This window comes from Heptranchias perlo, unplaced genomic scaffold, assembly GCF_035084215.1.
Source record: "Heptranchias perlo isolate sHepPer1 unplaced genomic scaffold, sHepPer1.hap1 HAP1_SCAFFOLD_162, whole genome shotgun sequence".
Lineage (NCBI taxonomy): Eukaryota > Metazoa > Chordata > Chondrichthyes > Hexanchiformes > Hexanchidae > Heptranchias > Heptranchias perlo.
In genome coordinates, this window is record NW_027138881.1 from 169,341 (window position 1) to 185,972 (window position 16,632).

Sequence of the window (16,632 nt, forward strand, 5' to 3'; positions counted from 1 at the left end):
GCTGCGTACCAGCAGGACTGTACTGATGGTCAGAACTGCTCAGACCTTCATGAGGTGTGAGTGATGAGGTGCGAGCGGTGAGGGTGAGGGTGAGGGGTGAGGGTGAGGGTGAGGGGTGAGGGTGAGGGTGAGGTGCGAGCGGTGAGGGTGAGGTGCGAGGGGTGAGGGTGAGGTGCGAGGGGTGAGGTGCGAGGGGTGAGGGTGAGGGTGAGGTGCAAGCGGTGAGGGTGAGGTGCGAGCGGTGAGGGTGAGGGTGAGGTGCGAGGGGTGAGGGTGAGGTGCGAGCGGTGAGGGTGAGGTGCGAGGGCTAAGGGTGAGGGTGAGGGGTGAGGGTGAGGTGCGAGCGGTGAGGGTGAGGGTGAGGTGCGAGTGGTGAGGGTGAGGGGTGAGGGTGAGGTGCGAGGGGTGAGGGTGAGGGTGCGAGTGGTGATGGTGAGGTGCGAGTGGTGAGGGTGAGGGGTGAGGGTGAGGTGCGAGTGGTGAGGGTGAGGGTGAGGTGCGAGGGGTGAGGGTGAGGGTGAGGGGTGAGGGGTGAGGGTGAGGGTGAGGTGCGAGCGGTGAGGGTGAGGGTGAGGTGCGAGCGGTGAGGGTGAGGGTGAGGTGCGAGGGGTGAGGGTGAGGGTGAGGTGCGAGTGGTGAGGGTGAGGGTGAGGGGTGAGGGTGAGGTGCGAGCGGTGAGGGTGAGGTGCGAGCGGTGAGGGTGAGGGTGAGGTGCGAGGGGTGAGGTGAGGGTGAGGTGCGAGTGGTGAGGGTGAGGGTGAGGGTGAGGTGCGAGGGGTGAGGGTGAGGGTGAGGTGCGAGCGGTGAGGGTGAGGTGCGAGTGGTGAGGGTGAGGTGCGAGGCGTGAGGGTGAGAGTGAGGTGAGGGTGAGGTGCGAGCGGTGAGGTGAGGGTGAGGTGCGAGCGGTGAGGGTGAGGTGCGAGGGGTGAGGGTGAGGGTGAGGTGCGAGCGGTGAGGGTGAGGGTGAGGGTGAGGTGCGAGCGGTGAGGGTGAGGGTGAGGTGCGAGCGGTGAGGGCGAGGGTGAGGTGCGAGCGGTGAGGGTGAGGGTGAGGTGCGAGCGGTGAGGGCGAGGGTGAGGTGCGAGCGGTGAGGGTGAGGTGACGGTGAGGGTAAGGTGAGGGTGAGGTGCGAGGGGTGAGGGTGAGGTGCGAGGGGTGAGGGTGAGGGTGAGGTGCGAGTGGTGAGGGTGAGGGTGAGGTGCGAGCGGTGAGGGTGAGGGTGAGGGTGAGGTGCGAGCGGTGAGGGTGAGGGTGAGGTGCGAGCGGTGAGGGTGAGGGTGAGGTGCGAGCGGTGAGGGCGAGGGTGAGGTGCGAGCGGTGAGGGTGAGGGTGAGGTGCGAGGGGTGAGGGTGAGGGTGAGGTGCGAGGGGTGAGGGTGAGGGTGAGGTGCGAGTGGTGAGGGTGAGGGTGAGGGTGAGGGGTGAGGGTGAGGTGCGAGCAGTGAGGTGAGGGTGAGGTGCGAGTGGTGATGGTGAGGTGCGAGCGGTGAGGGTGAGGTGCGAGCGGTGAGGGTGAGGGTGAGGTGCGAGTGGTGAGGGTGAGGGTGAGGGGTGAGGGTGAGGGTGAGGTGCGAGCGGTGAGGTGAGGGTGAGGTGCGAGTGGTGAGGGTGAGGGTGAGGTGCGAGCGGTGAGGGTGAGGGTGAGGTGCGAGTGGTGAGGGTGAGGGTGAGGGGTGAGGGTGAGGGTGAGGTGCGAGCGGTGAGGGTGAGGTGCGAGCGGTGAGGGTGAGGGTGAGGTGCGAGGGGTGAGGTGAGGGTGAGGTGCGAGTGGTGAGGGTGAGGGTGAGATGCGAGGGGTGAGGGTGAGGGTGAGGTGCGAGCGGTGAGGGTGAGGGTGAGGTGCGAGTGGTGAGGTGAGGGTGAGGTGCGAGTGGTGAGGGTGAGGTGCGAGGGGTGAGGGTGAGAGTGAGGTGAGGGTGAGGTGCGAGTGGTGAGGGTGAGAGTGAGGTGAGGTGCGACGGGTGAGGGTGAGAGTGAGGTGAGGGTGAGGTGCGAGCGGTGAGGGTGAGGTGCGAGGGGTGAGGGTGAGGTGCGAGCGGTGAGGGTGAGGGTGAGGTGCGAGGGGTGAGGGTGAGGTGCGAGCGGTGAGGGTGAGGGTGAGGTGCGAGCGGTGAGGGTGAGGGTGAGGTGCGAGGGGTGAGGGTGAGGGTGAGGTGCGAGCGGTGAGGTGAGGGTGAGGTGCGAGCGGTGAGGGTGAGGGTGAGGTGCGAGGGGTGAGGTGAGGGGTGAGGGTGAGGGTGAGGTGAGGTGCGAGCGGTGAGGGTGAGGTGACGGTGAGGGTAAGGTGAGGGTGAGGTGCGAGGGGTGAGGTGAGGGTGAGGTGCGAGGGGTGAGGTGAGGGTGAGGTGAGGGTGAGGGTGAGGTGCGAGGGGTGAGGTGAGGGTGAGGTGAGGGTGAGGTGCGAGGGGTGAGGTGAGGGTGAGGTGAGGGTGAGGTGCGAGGGGTGAGGGTGAGGGTGAGGTGCCAGCGGTGAGGTGAGGGTGAGGTGAGGGTGAGGGTGAGGGGTGAGGGTGAGGTGCGAGGGGTGAGGTGACGGTGAGGGTGAGGTGCGAGGGGTGAGGTGAGGGTGAGGGTGAGGTGAGGCGAGGGTGAGGTGAGGGTGAGGTGCGAGGGGTGAGGTGAGGGTGAGGGTGAGGTGAGGCGAGGGTGAGGTGCGAGGCGTGAGGCGTGAGGCGAGGGTGAGGTGCGAGGGGTGAGGGTGAGGGTGAGGTGCGAGGGGTGAGGGTGAGGGTGAGGTGAGGGTGAGGTGCGAGTGGTGAGGTGAGGGTGAGGGTGAGGTGAGGCGAGGGTGAGGTGCGAGGCGTGAGGCGAGGGTGAGGGTGAGGTGCGAGGGGTGAGGTGAGGGTGAGGTGAGGGTGAGGTGCGAGGCGTGAGGCGTGAGGCGAGGGTGAGGTGCGAGGGGTGAGGGTGAGGGTGAGGGTGAGGTGAGGGTGAGGTGCGAGGCGTGAGCTGAGGGTGAGGGTGAGGTGAGGCGAGGGTGAGGTGAGAGGCGTGAGGCGAGGGTGAGGTGCGAGGGGTGAGGGTGAGGTGCGAGGGGTGAGGGTGAGGGTGAGGTGCGAGCGGTGAGGGTGAGGGTGAGGTGCGAGTGGTGAGGGTGAGGGGTGAGGGTGAGGGTGAGGTGCGAGCGGTGAGGGTGAGGTGCGAGCGGTGAGGGTGAGGGTGAGGTGCGAGGGGTGAGGTGAGGGTGAGGTGCGAGTGGTGAGGGTGAGATGCGAGGGGTGAGGGTGAGGGTGAGGTGCGAGCGGTGAGGGTGAGGGTGAGGTGCGAGTGGTGAGGTGAGGGTGAGGTGCGAGTGGTGAGGGTGAGGTGCGAGGGGTGAGGGTGAGAGTGAGGTGAGGGTGAGGTGCGAGTGGTGAGGGTGAGAGTGAGGTGAGGTGCGAGGGGTGAGGGTGAGAGTGAGGTGAGGGTGAGGTGCGAGCGGTGAGGGTGAGGTGCGAGGGGTGAGGGTGAGGTGCGAGCGGTGAGGGTGAGGGTGAGGTGCGAGCGGTGAGGGTGAGGGTGAGGTGCGAGGGGTGAGGGTGAGGGTGAGGTGCGAGCGGTGAGGTGAGGGTGAGGTGCGAGCGGTGAGGGTGAGGGTGAGGTGCGAGGGGTGAGGTGAGGGGTGAGGGTGAGGTGAGGTGCGAGCGGTGAGGGTGAGGTGACGGTGAGGGTAAGGTGAGGGTGAGGTGCGAGGGGTGAGGTGAGGGTGAGGTGCGAGGGGTGAGGTGAGGGTGAGGTGAGGGTGAGGGTGAGGTGCGAGGGGTGAGGTGAGGGTGAGGTGCGAGGGGTGAGGTGAGGGTGAGGTGAGGGTGAGGGTGAGGTGCGAGGGGTGAGGGTGAGGGTGAGGTGCCAGCGGTGAGGTGAGGGTGAGGTGAGGGTGAGGGTGAGGGGTGAGGGTGAGGGTGAGGTGCGAGGGGTGAGGTGACGGTGAGGGTGAGGTGCGAGGGGTGAGGTGAGGGTGAGGGTGAGGTGAGGCGAGGGTGAGGTGAGGGTGAGGTGCGAGGGGTGAGGTGAGGGTGAGGGTGAGGTGAGGCGGGTGCGAGGCGTGAGGCGAGGGTGAGGTGCGAGGGGTGAGGGTGAGGTGCGAGGGGTGAGGGTGAGGTTGAGGTGAGGGTGAGGTGAGGGTGAGGTGCGAGGGGTGAGGTGAGGGTGAGGTGAGGCGAGGGTGAGGTGCGAGGCGTGAGGCGAGGGTGAGGGTGAGGTGCGAGGGGTGAGGTGAGGGTGAGGTGAGGGTGAGGTGCGAGGCGTGAGGCGAGGGTGAGGTGCGAGGGGTGAGGGTGAGGTGAGGGTGAGGTGCGAGGCGTGAGGTGAGGGTGAGGGTGAGGTGAGGCGAGGGTGAGGTGCGAGGCGTGAGGCGAGGGTGAGGTGCGAGGGGTGAGGGTGAGGGTGAGGTGCGAGGGGTGAGGGTGAGGGTGAGGGTGAGGGTGAGGTGCGAGGCGTGAGGCGAGGGTGAGGTGAGGGTGATGCTGTCACTGTGAATATGATTAGTGAGGATTTCGCAGCATTGAAGCATTTAGTCCACTTTGACTTGACTGAGCAATTATCATTATTTCTGGGTTTTGTCCATTCATTGCCTGTTAACAGTGTCTGATCTGGGTCCTGGCCTGGTCTGATTTGGGACCTGTGCTGGTCAGGGATGGGTCCTGGTCTGGGATGGGCTAGACCATTACTTACTCTCTCAGCCCGATGTATAATTTGATTTGTGAATTTTATCCCGTTAGTATTTGATGTTAATATTTGATATTTGATGTTTATATTGTTTGTTTTTGCAATGCTCAATCCCTCCAATGATGGCCTCTCCTCAGGTTTAACGATGAGGTGAAACACATTAAAGTTGTTGAGAAGGACAATTGGATTCACATCACCGAGGCCAAGAAATTTGAGAGTCTCCTGGTATGTCTCCCCATTTCCTGACAGTGTTCGATGTGTTCTTCAGGTGTCTGTTACCTCCTCTGAGTGACCTTTCTGCACAGCTGTGCCCAGAGTATGTTACCAGGCTATTCCACCATTCGGGCATCACCATATAGTTTGGTGTTGTCCTTAGTTGATATGCAAATACGAGCATTTTCCAGCAGGAGTCACTGGATAATGATTGGGAGTAGGAACCCGGGGAGTGGGGGATATTTGGATGGTCCCAGCTCCTGCCTCCACATAGACCAGCAGCACAGATCAGGGCTGCAATCTGGTTCTTCTTGCTGTATGTGTTAGATACCCTGTTAGGGTCGAGTTCTGGGATCCCATTGGGGCTCAGTGGGGTCTTGGGTAGAGATCTAAGATCCCATTGGGGAGCCATTAATTAGAGCAGGACACATTCCGAGTCGATGCTCTGATCCCACCCTGGTTGGCCCTTGAACTCGGAGATGCTACCTAGGTATCACTGGTTCTCGGCCAGTTTTCTGTTACCCTGCTGTGTTCGGGATGATACCAAACTCCATCTTGTGGGTCAGGGAAAAGTTCACCAATTAAAAGGAGCCTTTCGTCACCCGAGTCCATTCCCAGAGCGTGGACGTGTGAAACCGGGCGAAATGTGAGCCGAGGAATGAGTCGAGCTCCCACTGGGTTTCTGTTAACTTCTCCATGTAGAGTCAGGTTACTAAGTAATGATGGGTGTAAATTCTTTAATTGTAGGAGCTGGTCGAATATTACCAGACACACTCACTGAAAGAGAGCTTCAAGCAGCTGGATACAGCGTTACGTTACCCATACAAACAGCGAGAGAGAAACATACAGCGATCTAACTCAAGGGCCCCAGGTAACCCAGCCCCTCTCATGGTCATCACTAGTGAACGGGGGTAAATAACGGGAAGGGGTAAGTAGTATCGGTGGATGGGATAGGTGAGGGGGTAAGGGTAGGTGAGGGGGCAAGGGGTAAGTAGGTAGGTGAGGGATAAGTGAGGAGGCAGAGGGTAGGTGAGGGGTTAAGAGGGGTCAGGTGAGGGGGTAGGGGTAGGTGAGTGGGTAAGTGAAGGGGCAGGTGAGGGGGTAGTTGGGGACAAGTGAGGGGGTAAGTGAGGGGATAGGTGAGGTGCTAAGTTGGGGGTAGGTGAGTGGGTAGGCTATAAGTGAGGGGGTAGGGGATAAGTGAAGGGGTAGGCGAGGGGGTAAGTGAGGGGGTAGGGGGTAAGTGAAGGGGTAGGCAAGGGGGTAAGTGGGGCGAGTGTTGACGAGGGATTTCATGGTGTGTGAGTAGGTTGGGTGGGTGGAGCACGGAGACCCAATGTGATAGAATCCAGGGTGGGGAAGGGGGTATACCCCCCACAAAGGATGCTCATAATTTAATGTGTATTTAGGCTTTGGGTAACACAGAGCCTGGCACAGAACACAGAGCCTGGCACAGAAAGTGTGGAGGCAGGAAACCGTGTCTTGGGACAAGTGTTGGTGCAACACAAGACACCCACCCAGTGTGTGACAGCTGAGGAATGGGGGAGACGTGACTGGGACGACCATGGCCGTTTGTCACTCTAGGGCACCATCCCCATTACACCTTGCCATTGCTGCCACGGGCATTGCCAGCCCTATGGGTGTCCTTTTAGCTGACACACACCTGGATTGCTGCCTGTGTAGCCCATTCTGCCTGGTTATTGCCCTGTAGGTCCCCCTCTACCTGTAAATATGAGGGGGGAGTTAGTGGGCACCATCTCCCTCTGGTGAGCCTGACCTGCCCACCTGTTCATTGCTCTTCCTCCAAAACACATGAGTAAAGGGGGAACTCCCATTGTCTCAATCTTTTGGATGGACCAGAAAATACCGCGCAAGAACCCTTGGCACAAAGGCTTCTGACCAACTAAATGGTTTTCGGAATGGCCTCAAATGCTGCCACTGTTGGTTGGGTAGGTTTCCTTAAACAGCTCGCCCTAGAGGCCTGAAGGGGCATTTTACAGGGCAGTGACTGACTGAGTTAGAACGCTAGAAACCCTGGGAAATTCAAAGATTCATAGAATCTTACAGCACAGAAAGAGGCCATTCGGCCCATCATCCCTGTGCCGGCCCTTTGAAAGAGCTGTCCAATTGTGGCAGCATCATCAACGGCTGACGTTAATACAGTCAGCTGCACACTGCTGGGTGATTCTGAAAATTGGATTCGGTGCCAAACTGATTGGGTGCAAACCCTGGCTCGCTGCCCAGTTTGCCAATCAGTTGTGCCAGTTTGATGTCCCATTGTCAGCTGGTGTAGGTCCAATACCCCTCATGAGGATGGTGCAAGTTCATTACCCGCTCACAGAGTTAGCACGGGTCTAACACGCTCCTCGAGCAGCTGGGCTGGTTCGATACCTTATCAGAACATAAGAAATAGGAGCAGGAGTCGGCCATACGGCCCCTCGAGCCTGCTCCGCCATTCAATCAGATCATGGCTGATCTTCAACCTCAACTTTCCAGCCTGACCCCCATATCCCTTGATTCCCCTAGAGTCCAAAAATCTATCGATCTTGAATATATTCAACAATTGAGCATCCACAGCTCTCTGGGTTAGAGAATCCCAAAGATTCGCTACCCTCTGAGTGAAGAAATTTTCCTCATCTCAGTCCTAATTGGCCGACCCCTTATCCTGAGACTATGCCCCCTAGTTATCGTGCAGCTGGTGCAGATGCCATGCTGCCTCGAGGGATCAGTGTGGGTTCTGTACCCCTGTATGCGGCTGGTGCAGCCTCTGTAGCTCTTCACTGTGAGGCTGTGAATTATTTTGAAGTCCTGTGACTGTTCTGTCGTGGACGAGCCATTTTACACAAATTTAGGTGCATCTATTTTGTTGAAAGAGTTTTATTTTCTGAAAATTGTTATTGCTTTTTCTTTGTTTTAAAGCTGCTCCAATTGATTCTCCTGCTTAAGTATTTCTTATTTCTTGTTCATGCTCTGACCATTCCAATGGACTGACTGTTCCTCCCTCTCTTTCTAACCTTCTGCAGCCTCCTCCTCTTCCTACAACTTTTCTTTTCTTAGTCCTCAGGGCTTCAGTGTTGCGTCTCAGAACTCCGCTCCTTTCTGGTCAGGTACAGCTCCTTTACTGCATTCTCCTTTTGCTCTGACTTGCTGCTAAAGCCCCACAGACCAGCTCAGTTTCAAGCTTCACACATCATCAGCAACTTAAAACCTCAGACCAGGTGCCGGGGTCTGGGATGAAGATTCCTGCAACACAAAACCAAAACCCATGGCGTAGGGTTGAGAGAAATGTAGTTCCATGTGAGGGAGGTGATTCGCTCTCAGACCCCACTTGTAACTGCTCTGTGAATATTGGTGACCATAAGAGATAGGAGCAGGAGTAGGCCATTTGGCCCCTCGAGCCTGCTCCGCCATTTAATGAGATCATGACTGATCTGATTTTTACCTCAACTCCACTTTCCCGCCCTTTCCCCATATCCTTTGACTCCCTTGCTGATCAAAAGTTTGTCTAACTCGGCCTTGAATGTATTCAATGACTCAGCCTCCACAGCTTTTTGGGGTAAAGAATTCCAAAGATTCACGACCCTCTGGGAGAAGAAATTCCTCCTCATTTCTGTCTTAAACGGGTGACCCCTTATTCTGAGACTATGCCCCCTAGTTTTAGATTCCCCCATGAGGGGTAACATCCTCTCAGCATCGACCCTATCGAGTCCCCTCAGAATCTTGTATGTTTCAATAAGATCTCCTCTCATTCTTCTAAACTCCAATGAGTATAGACCCAACCTGTTCAATCTTTCCTCATAAGACAACCCTTCCATACCCGGAATCAACCGAGTGAACCTTCTCTGAACTGCCTCCAATGCAAGTATGTCCTTCCTTAAATAAGGGCACCAGAACTGTACGCAGTACTCCAGGTGTGGTCTCACCAGCACCCTGTACAGTTGGAGCATGACTTCCCTGCTTTTATACTCCATCCCCCTAGAAATAAAGGCCAATATTCCGTTTGCCTTCCCGATTACCTGCTGCACCTGTATGTTGACTTTTTGTGTTTCATGTACGAGGACACCCAGATCCCTCTGTACCGCAGCATTTTGTAATATTTCTCCATTCAGATAATATTTTGCTTTTTTATTTTTCCTCCCAAAGTGGAGACTTCACATTTTCCCACATATTCCATCTGCCAAATTTTTGCCCATTTGCTTAACCTGTCAATATCCCTTTGCAGACACTTTATGTTCCCATCTCAACTTACTTTTCCAACTATCTTTGTATCATCAGCAAATTTGGCCACAAGACACTCTGTTCCTTCATCCAAGTCATTGATATATATTGTAAATAGTTGAGGCCCCAGCACTGAGCCCTGCGGCACCCCACTAGTTACAGATTGCCATTTCGAAAATGACCCTTTTATCCCGACTCTTTGTTTTCTGTTCGTTAGCCAATCCTCTATCCATGCCAGTATATTACACCCAACACCATGAGCTCTTATCTTGTGCAGTAACCTTTTATGTGGTACCTTATCGAATGCCTTTTGAAAATCCAAATATACTGCATCCATTGGTTCCCCTTTATCCACCCTGCCTGTTACTTCTTCAAAGAACTCTAATAAATTTGTCAGACAGGATTTCCCCTTCATAAAACCATGTTGACTCTCCTTGATTGTATTATGAGTCTCCAAATGTCCTGCTACTACTTCCTTAATAATGGATTCTAGCATTTTCCCAATGACAGATGTTAGGCTAACTGGTCTATAGTTACCTGCTTTCTGTCTCACTCCCTTCTTGAATAGGGGTGTTACGTTTGCGGTTTTCCAATCCGCTGGGACCTTACCAGAATCTAGTGAATTCTGGAAGATTACAACCAATGCACCCACTATCTCTGTAGCCACTTCCTTTAAGACCCTCGGATGCAAGCCATCAGGTCCAGGGGACTTGTCAGCCTTTAGACCCATTAGTTTACCTAGTACTTTTTCTCTAGTGATAGTGATTGTTTTTAGTTCCTCCCTCCCCTTTGCCTCTTGATTTTCTACTATTATTGGTACATTATTAGTGTCTTCTACTGTGAAGACAGATACAAAATATCTGTTCAATTCCTCTGCCATTTCCTTGTTTTCCATTATTATTTCCCCAGTATCATTCTCTAAGGGACCAATGTTTACTTCAGCTACCCTCTTCCTTTTTATATACTTGTCGAAGCTTTTACTGTCAGTTTTTATATTTCTTGCTAGTTTACTCTCATAATTTATTTTCTCCCTCTTTATTATTCTTTTAGTCATCCTTTGCTGGTTTTTAAAGTTTTCCCAATCTTCGGGCTTACCAGTAATCTTTGCCATGTTGTATGCTTTTTCTTTTAACCTGATACCATCCTTGACTTCCTTAGTTAGCCATGGTTGGTTCACCCTTTTTGTGGAGTCTTTCCTCCTCACAGGGATATATTTTTGTTGCGAGTCATAAAATATCTTTTTAAATGTTTGCCACTGCTTATCCACCATCATCCCATCTAATCTGTTTACCCAGTCCACTTTAGCCAATTCCACCCTCATTCCTTTATAATTGCCCTTATTTAAGTTTAATACAGTAGTTTCAGACACAAGATCCTCGCTCTCAAACTGGATGTGAAATTCTATCATGTTATGATCACTGCTTCAAGGGATCCTTTACGTTGAGATCATTAATTAATCCTGATTCGTTACCCATTACCAGATCCAAAATGGCCTGTTCCCTGGTTGGTTCCCTGACGTATTGGTCTAAGAAACAGTCCCTAATACACTCTATGAACTCCTCCTCAGGGCTATTTTTGCCAATTTGATTTGTCCAGTCTATGTGAAAGTTAAAATCGCCCATGATTATTGCATTACCTTTTTTACAAGCCCCCCTTATTTCCTGATTTATATTTTGCCCTACAGTGTAGCTACTGTTAGGGGGCCTATATACTACTCCCACCAGTGATTTCTTTCCCTTGCTATTTCTTACCTCCACCCAAATTGATTCGACATCTTGATCTTCTGAGCCAAGATCATTTCTCACTATTATACCAATTTCATCCTTTATTAACAGAGCTACCCCACCACCTTTACCTTTTTTCCTATCCTTCCAAAATGTTAAATAACCCTGGATATTTAGCTCCCAACCTTGGTCACCTTGCAACCACGTCTCTGTAATGGCCACGAGATCATACCCATTTGTTTCTATTTGTGCCGTCAATTCATCTATCTTATTACGAATGCTGTGTGCATTCAGATAAAGAACCTTTAATTTTGTCTGTTTGACCAAGTAAAGAAATGATGTGGAGATGCCGGTGATGGACTGGGGTTGACAAATGTAAAGAATCTTACAACACCAGGTTATAGTCCAACAATTTTATTTGAAAATCACAAGCTTTCGGAGATTACCTCCTTCGTCAGGTGAGTGTGGAAATCCTTGAACGTTTTTCATTTATATTCAGAGAACAATACCTGGTGATTACAGATAATCATTCCAACTGCCCGTTGTCAAGGCAATCAAAGTGTTCAGACAGAGAGGTGTTACCTACAGGACCACCGAATACACAAACAGCCAGAGCACAAGACAGAGAGAGAGAGGGAGAAACATCCGAAAGGAAGAGAAAGACAGAGAATGACCCGTTGTATTAAAAACAGATAACCTTTATTCGCTGGTGGGGTTACGTGTAGCGTGACATGAACCCAAGATCCCGGTTGAGGCCGTCCTCATGGGTGTGGAACTTGGCTATCAATTTCTGCTCGACGATTTTGCGTTGTCGTGTGTCTCAAAGGCCGCCTTGTAGAACCCTTACCCGAAGATCGGTGGCTGAATGTCCTTGACTGCTGAAGTGTTCCCCGACTGGGAGGGAACCTTCCTGTTTGGCGATTGTTGCGCGGTGTCCGTTCATCCGTTGTCACAGTGTCTGCATGGTCTCGCCAACGTACCATGCTCCGGGGCATCCTTTCCTGCAACGTATGAGGTAGACAACGTTTGCCGAGTCACAGGAGTATGAACCATGTTCCCCGGAGCGGAGAAACTACGCCATGTTCTCCGCAGCCTTCAACATGTCATCAATGACGACGAACACCTCGCTAAGGCCATCCCCACGCCTCCACTACTCGCCTTTAAACAGCCACCCAACCTCAAACAGACCATTGTTCGCAGCAAATTACCTAGCTTTCAAGAGAACAGCGTCCACGACACCACACAACCCTGCCATGGCAACCTCTGCAAGACATGCCAGATCATCGACACGGATACCACCATCACACGAGAGGACACCACCCACCAGGTACATGGTTCATACTCCTGTGACTCGGCAAACATTGTCTACCTCATACGTTGCAGGAAAGGATGCCCCGGAGCATGGTACATTGGCGAGACCATGCAGATACTGCGACAACGGATGAACGGACACCGCGCAACAATCGCCAGATAGGAGGGTTCCCTCCCAGTCGGGGAACACTTCAGCAGTCAAGGACATTCAGCCACCGATCTTCGGGTCAGCATTCTCCAAGGCAGCCTTCGAGACACACGACAACGCAAAATCGTCGAGCAGAAATTGATAGCCAAGTTCCGCACCCATGAGGATGGCCTCAACCGGGATCTTGGGTTCATGTCACGCTACACGTAACCCCACCAGCGAATAAAGGTTATCTGTTTTTAATACAATGGGTCATTCTCTGTCTTTCTCTTGCTTTCGGATGTTTCTCCATCTCTCTCTCTGTCTTGTGTTCTGGCCGTTTGTGTATTCGGTGGTCCTGTAGGTAACACCTCTCTGTCTGAACACTTTGATTGTCTTGATAACGGGCAGTTGGAAAGATTATCTGTAATCACCAGGTATTGTTCTCTGACTATAAATGCGAAACGTTCAAGGATTTCCACATTCACCTGACGAAGGAGGTAATCTCCGAAAGCTTGTGATTTTCAAATAAAATTGTTGGATTATAACCTGGTGTTGTAAGATTCTTTACAAGTAAAACAAGTAAAGAAAGAAAGACTTGCATTTCTATCGCGTCTTTCACCGCCTCAGGCCGTCCCAAAGTGCTTTACAGCCAATGAAGTACTTTTTCAAGTGTAGTCACTGTTGTAATGGTCAATGAGAGCGTGATTCAGTGAACAAGCTGTTATAACCAGCGCCGCATGTCCCGAACTGTTTGACTCTCTGCTATTTTGCTTGGGGCCTAAAGCCAGCTCTTTAAATATTCTGTTCCATGACGAACTTTAGCTCAACCCATCAGCAATGGTTGCTGTGAGCTGCAGGGTTTTGCATGAAGATCCCACTTCGAGATTCGGTCTGGATTGTTTCTCTGTCGTGTCTTGACCTTTTCTGCTTCACCTTTGCTAAAGTTTAGTTTGTGTCTTCGGGCAGTGTTTAACCCTCGACCGATTGGCATGGCAACAGCACGATATAAGTTTGCAGCTCGTGACATGCGCGAGCTCTCACTGAGGGAAGGAGACACGGTGAAGATCTACAGCAAGATCGGGGGGGACCAGGGATGGTGGAAAGGTGAAGCAAACGGCAAAGTGAGTGTCAGAGCAGAACAGGAATCGGAGAACAGTCCAGCCCAGAAACAAGCCCCTCACATAACCCATCCAGTCCAAACATACTCTCCCCCTCACTCCCCGTACCCTTTAATATCCCAACCAGTCCAACCCCTCAGATAATGAAGCAGTCCGTGCCCGCATGCAGCAAGACCTGGACAACATCCAGGCTTGGGCTGATAAGTGGCAAGTAACATTCGTACCAGACAAGTGCCAGGCAATGACCATCTCCAACAAGAGAGAGTCTAACCACCTCCCATTGACATTCAACGGCATTACCATCACCGAATCCCCCATCAACATCCTGGGGGTCACCATTGACCAGAAACTTAACTGGACCAGCCATATAAACACTGTGGCTACAAAAGCAGGTCAGAGGCTGGGTATTCTGCGCTGAGTGACTCACCTCCTGACTCCCCAAACCCTTTCCACCATCTACAAGGCACAAGTCAGGAGTGTGATGGAATACTCTCCACTTGCCTGGATGAGTGCAGCTCCAACAACACTCAAGAAGCTCGACACCATCCAGGACAAAGCAGCCCGCTTGACTGGCACCCCATCCACCACCCTAAACATTCACTCCCTTCACCACCGGCGCACTGTGGCTGCAGTGTGTACCATCCACAGGATGCACTGCAGCAACTCGCCAAGGCTTCTTCGACAGCACCTCCCAAACCCACAACCTCTATCACCTAGAAGGAGAAGGGCAGCAGGCACATGGGAACAACACCACCTGCACGTTCCCCTCCAAGTCACACACCATCCCGACTTGGAAATATATCGCCGTTCCTTCATCGTCGCTGGGTCAAAATCCTGGAACTCCCTTCCTAACAGCACTGTGGGAGAACCTTCACCACACGGACTGCAGCGGTTCAAGAAGGCGGCTCACCACCACCTTCTCAAGGGCAATTAGGGATGGGCAATAAATGCCGGCCTCGCCAGCGACGCCCACATCCCATGAAGGAAATAAAAAAACACTCTACCGTTCACTCCCCATTATATCCCACCCAGTCTAATCCCACTCTCCTCCTCACTCCCTGTTCCCTTTAATATCCCACCCAGTCTAATCCCACTCTCCTCCTCACTCCCCGTTCCCTTTAATATCCCATCCAGTCTAATCCCACTCTCCCCCACTCACTCCCCGTTCCCTTTAATATCCCATCCAGTCTAATCCCACTCTCCCCCACTCACTCCCCGTTCCCTTTAATATCCCATCCAGTCTAATCCCACTCTCCCCCACTCACTCCCCGTTCCCTTTAATATCCCATCCAGTCTAATCCCACTCTCCTCCTCACTCCCCGTTCCCTTTAATATCCCATCCAGTCTAATCCCACTCTCCCCCACTCACTCCCCGTTCCCTTTAATATCCCATCCAGTCTAATCCCATTCTCCCCCCCTCACTCCCTGTTCCCTTTAATAACCCCCCTCCTCCCAAGTGATGCGTTCACCCACTGTGCCCTGAGTTGTGATTGGCTCCTTGGTTTCATGTCTAGTGGTTACTTTTCGTGATTCTTGATTGGCTCTTTTCCCACTCACAGATTGGCTGGTTTCCTTCAACATATGTGGATGAGGAAGGACTACCGTGATTGGTCGATGTGACATCATCCACTCTGCCAGAAGCCATTGTTTTTGCACATCTTGTGATGCGGGAACTCAGGAAGGCAGTGGGGGAGGGCTGCTCAGCAATCTTACTGCTTTTTACTGATGAGACTTTTAATAATTTTTAGATCGATTAACATGAGAATCCCTCTGTTGTATATAAATTCCTTTTTCAGAACAACCAATCAGAATTAGAAGTAATTTTCAGTAGTGCGTTCAAGGATGTGTGTGCACGTGGGATTGTGTGTGTGCACGTGGGATTGTGTGTGTGCACGCGCGCACGTGGGATTGTGTGCGTGTGGGATTGTGTGCGTGTGGGATTGTGTGCACGTGGGATTGTATTTGTGTGAGCGTGCACGTGGGATTGTGTGCGTGTGGGATTGTGTGTGTACATGGGATTGTGTGCGTGTGCACGTGGGATTGTTTGTGTGCACGTGGGGTTGTGTGTGTGTGTGCACGTGGGATTGTGTGTGTGTGTGTGCACGTGGGATTTGTGTGTGCGCACGTGAGATTGTGTGTGTGCGCGCACGTGAGATTGTGTGTGTGCGCGCACGTGGGATTGTGTGTGTGTGTGTGCACGTGGGATTTGTGTGTGCGCACGTGAGATTGTGTGTGTGCGCGCACGTGAGATTGTGTGTGTGCGCGCACGTGGGATTGTGTGTGTGTGCGCACGTGGGATTGTGTGTGTGTGCGCACGTGGGATTGTGTGTGTGTGCGCACGTGGGATTGTGTGTGTGTGCGCACGTGGGATTGTGTGTGTGTGCGCATGTGGGATTGTGTGTGCGCACGTGGGATTGTGTGTGTGTGTGTGTGCACGTGGGATTGTGTGTGTGTGCACGTGGGATTGTGTGTGTGTGTGTGTGCACGTGGGATTGTGTGTGTGTGCACGTGGGATTGTGTGTGTGTGTGTGTGCACGTGGGATTGTGTGTGTGTGTGTGTGTGCACGTGGGATTGTGTGTGTGTGTGTGTGCACGTGGGATTGTGTGTGTGTGTGTGTGCACGTGGGATTGTGTGTGTGTGTGTGCACGTGGGATTGTGTGTGTGTGTGTGTGCACGTGGGATTGTGTGTGTGTGGCGGGCGGGCGGGATTGTGCGCGCGGGTGGGTGTAGGTGTACACGTGGTGTGTATGCACATGGGAGGTGTTATCTGCTAGCGTGAGAATCCTTTCTAAAAATAATTTGTAATTATTTTACCAAATAGTAATACCACAATGTATGTGAATATTGTAGGGAATGTTTTAAGGCTGATGCTGGTGTATATATTTGGGTTCATTGTGGGTTAAATGGAATTATAGTTAAAAATATCACTGAATTTGTTTAAAAGAGTGAATTGAAAATGTAAATTTGGTACAATTTTTGCATTGGCCAACATGCTGAACAAAGCTGGCGGGAGATTGGGAGACCAGGAGACACTGATTCCTGGTGTGTTGCTCAGAGGAATGATCGAGGACATTGATTTCAGCACAAGTCACTGCCACATTACCCCGATTCAAGTGGGATATTGGGACAGGGAAGCCGATTGGAAGCGATTGTGAGACTGAGGCTGTTCACGTTTCACACAAACAGCAAATTAAAGCAACCGTTTCTTTTCATGTTCTGAATGTTGAGATTGGGCTGTTTCAGCCCTTGTTTATAATGTCTCTCCTCACAA

General features: G+C 52.8%; 1 protein-coding gene across 1 annotated transcript in view; it reads left to right on the forward strand.

Annotated features, from left to right (window-relative positions):
• vav2 (vav 2 guanine nucleotide exchange factor) overlaps window positions 1–15,006 on the forward strand; it is a gene marked incomplete at its 5' end in the record, with an annotated part of 167,750 nt that extends 152,744 nt beyond the window's left edge. The window contains 5 exons of the mRNA XM_067977580.1: window positions 4,784–4,871; window positions 5,607–5,730; window positions 7,883–7,966; window positions 13,209–13,363; window positions 14,920–15,006. Coding sequence (XP_067833681.1) covers window positions 4,784–4,871; window positions 5,607–5,730; window positions 7,883–7,966; window positions 13,209–13,363; window positions 14,920–14,967 — 499 coding nt within the window. The remainder of the gene's footprint in view (window positions 1–4,783; window positions 4,872–5,606; window positions 5,731–7,882; window positions 7,967–13,208; window positions 13,364–14,919) is intronic.
• Window positions 15,007–16,632: the final 1,626 nt, after the last annotated feature.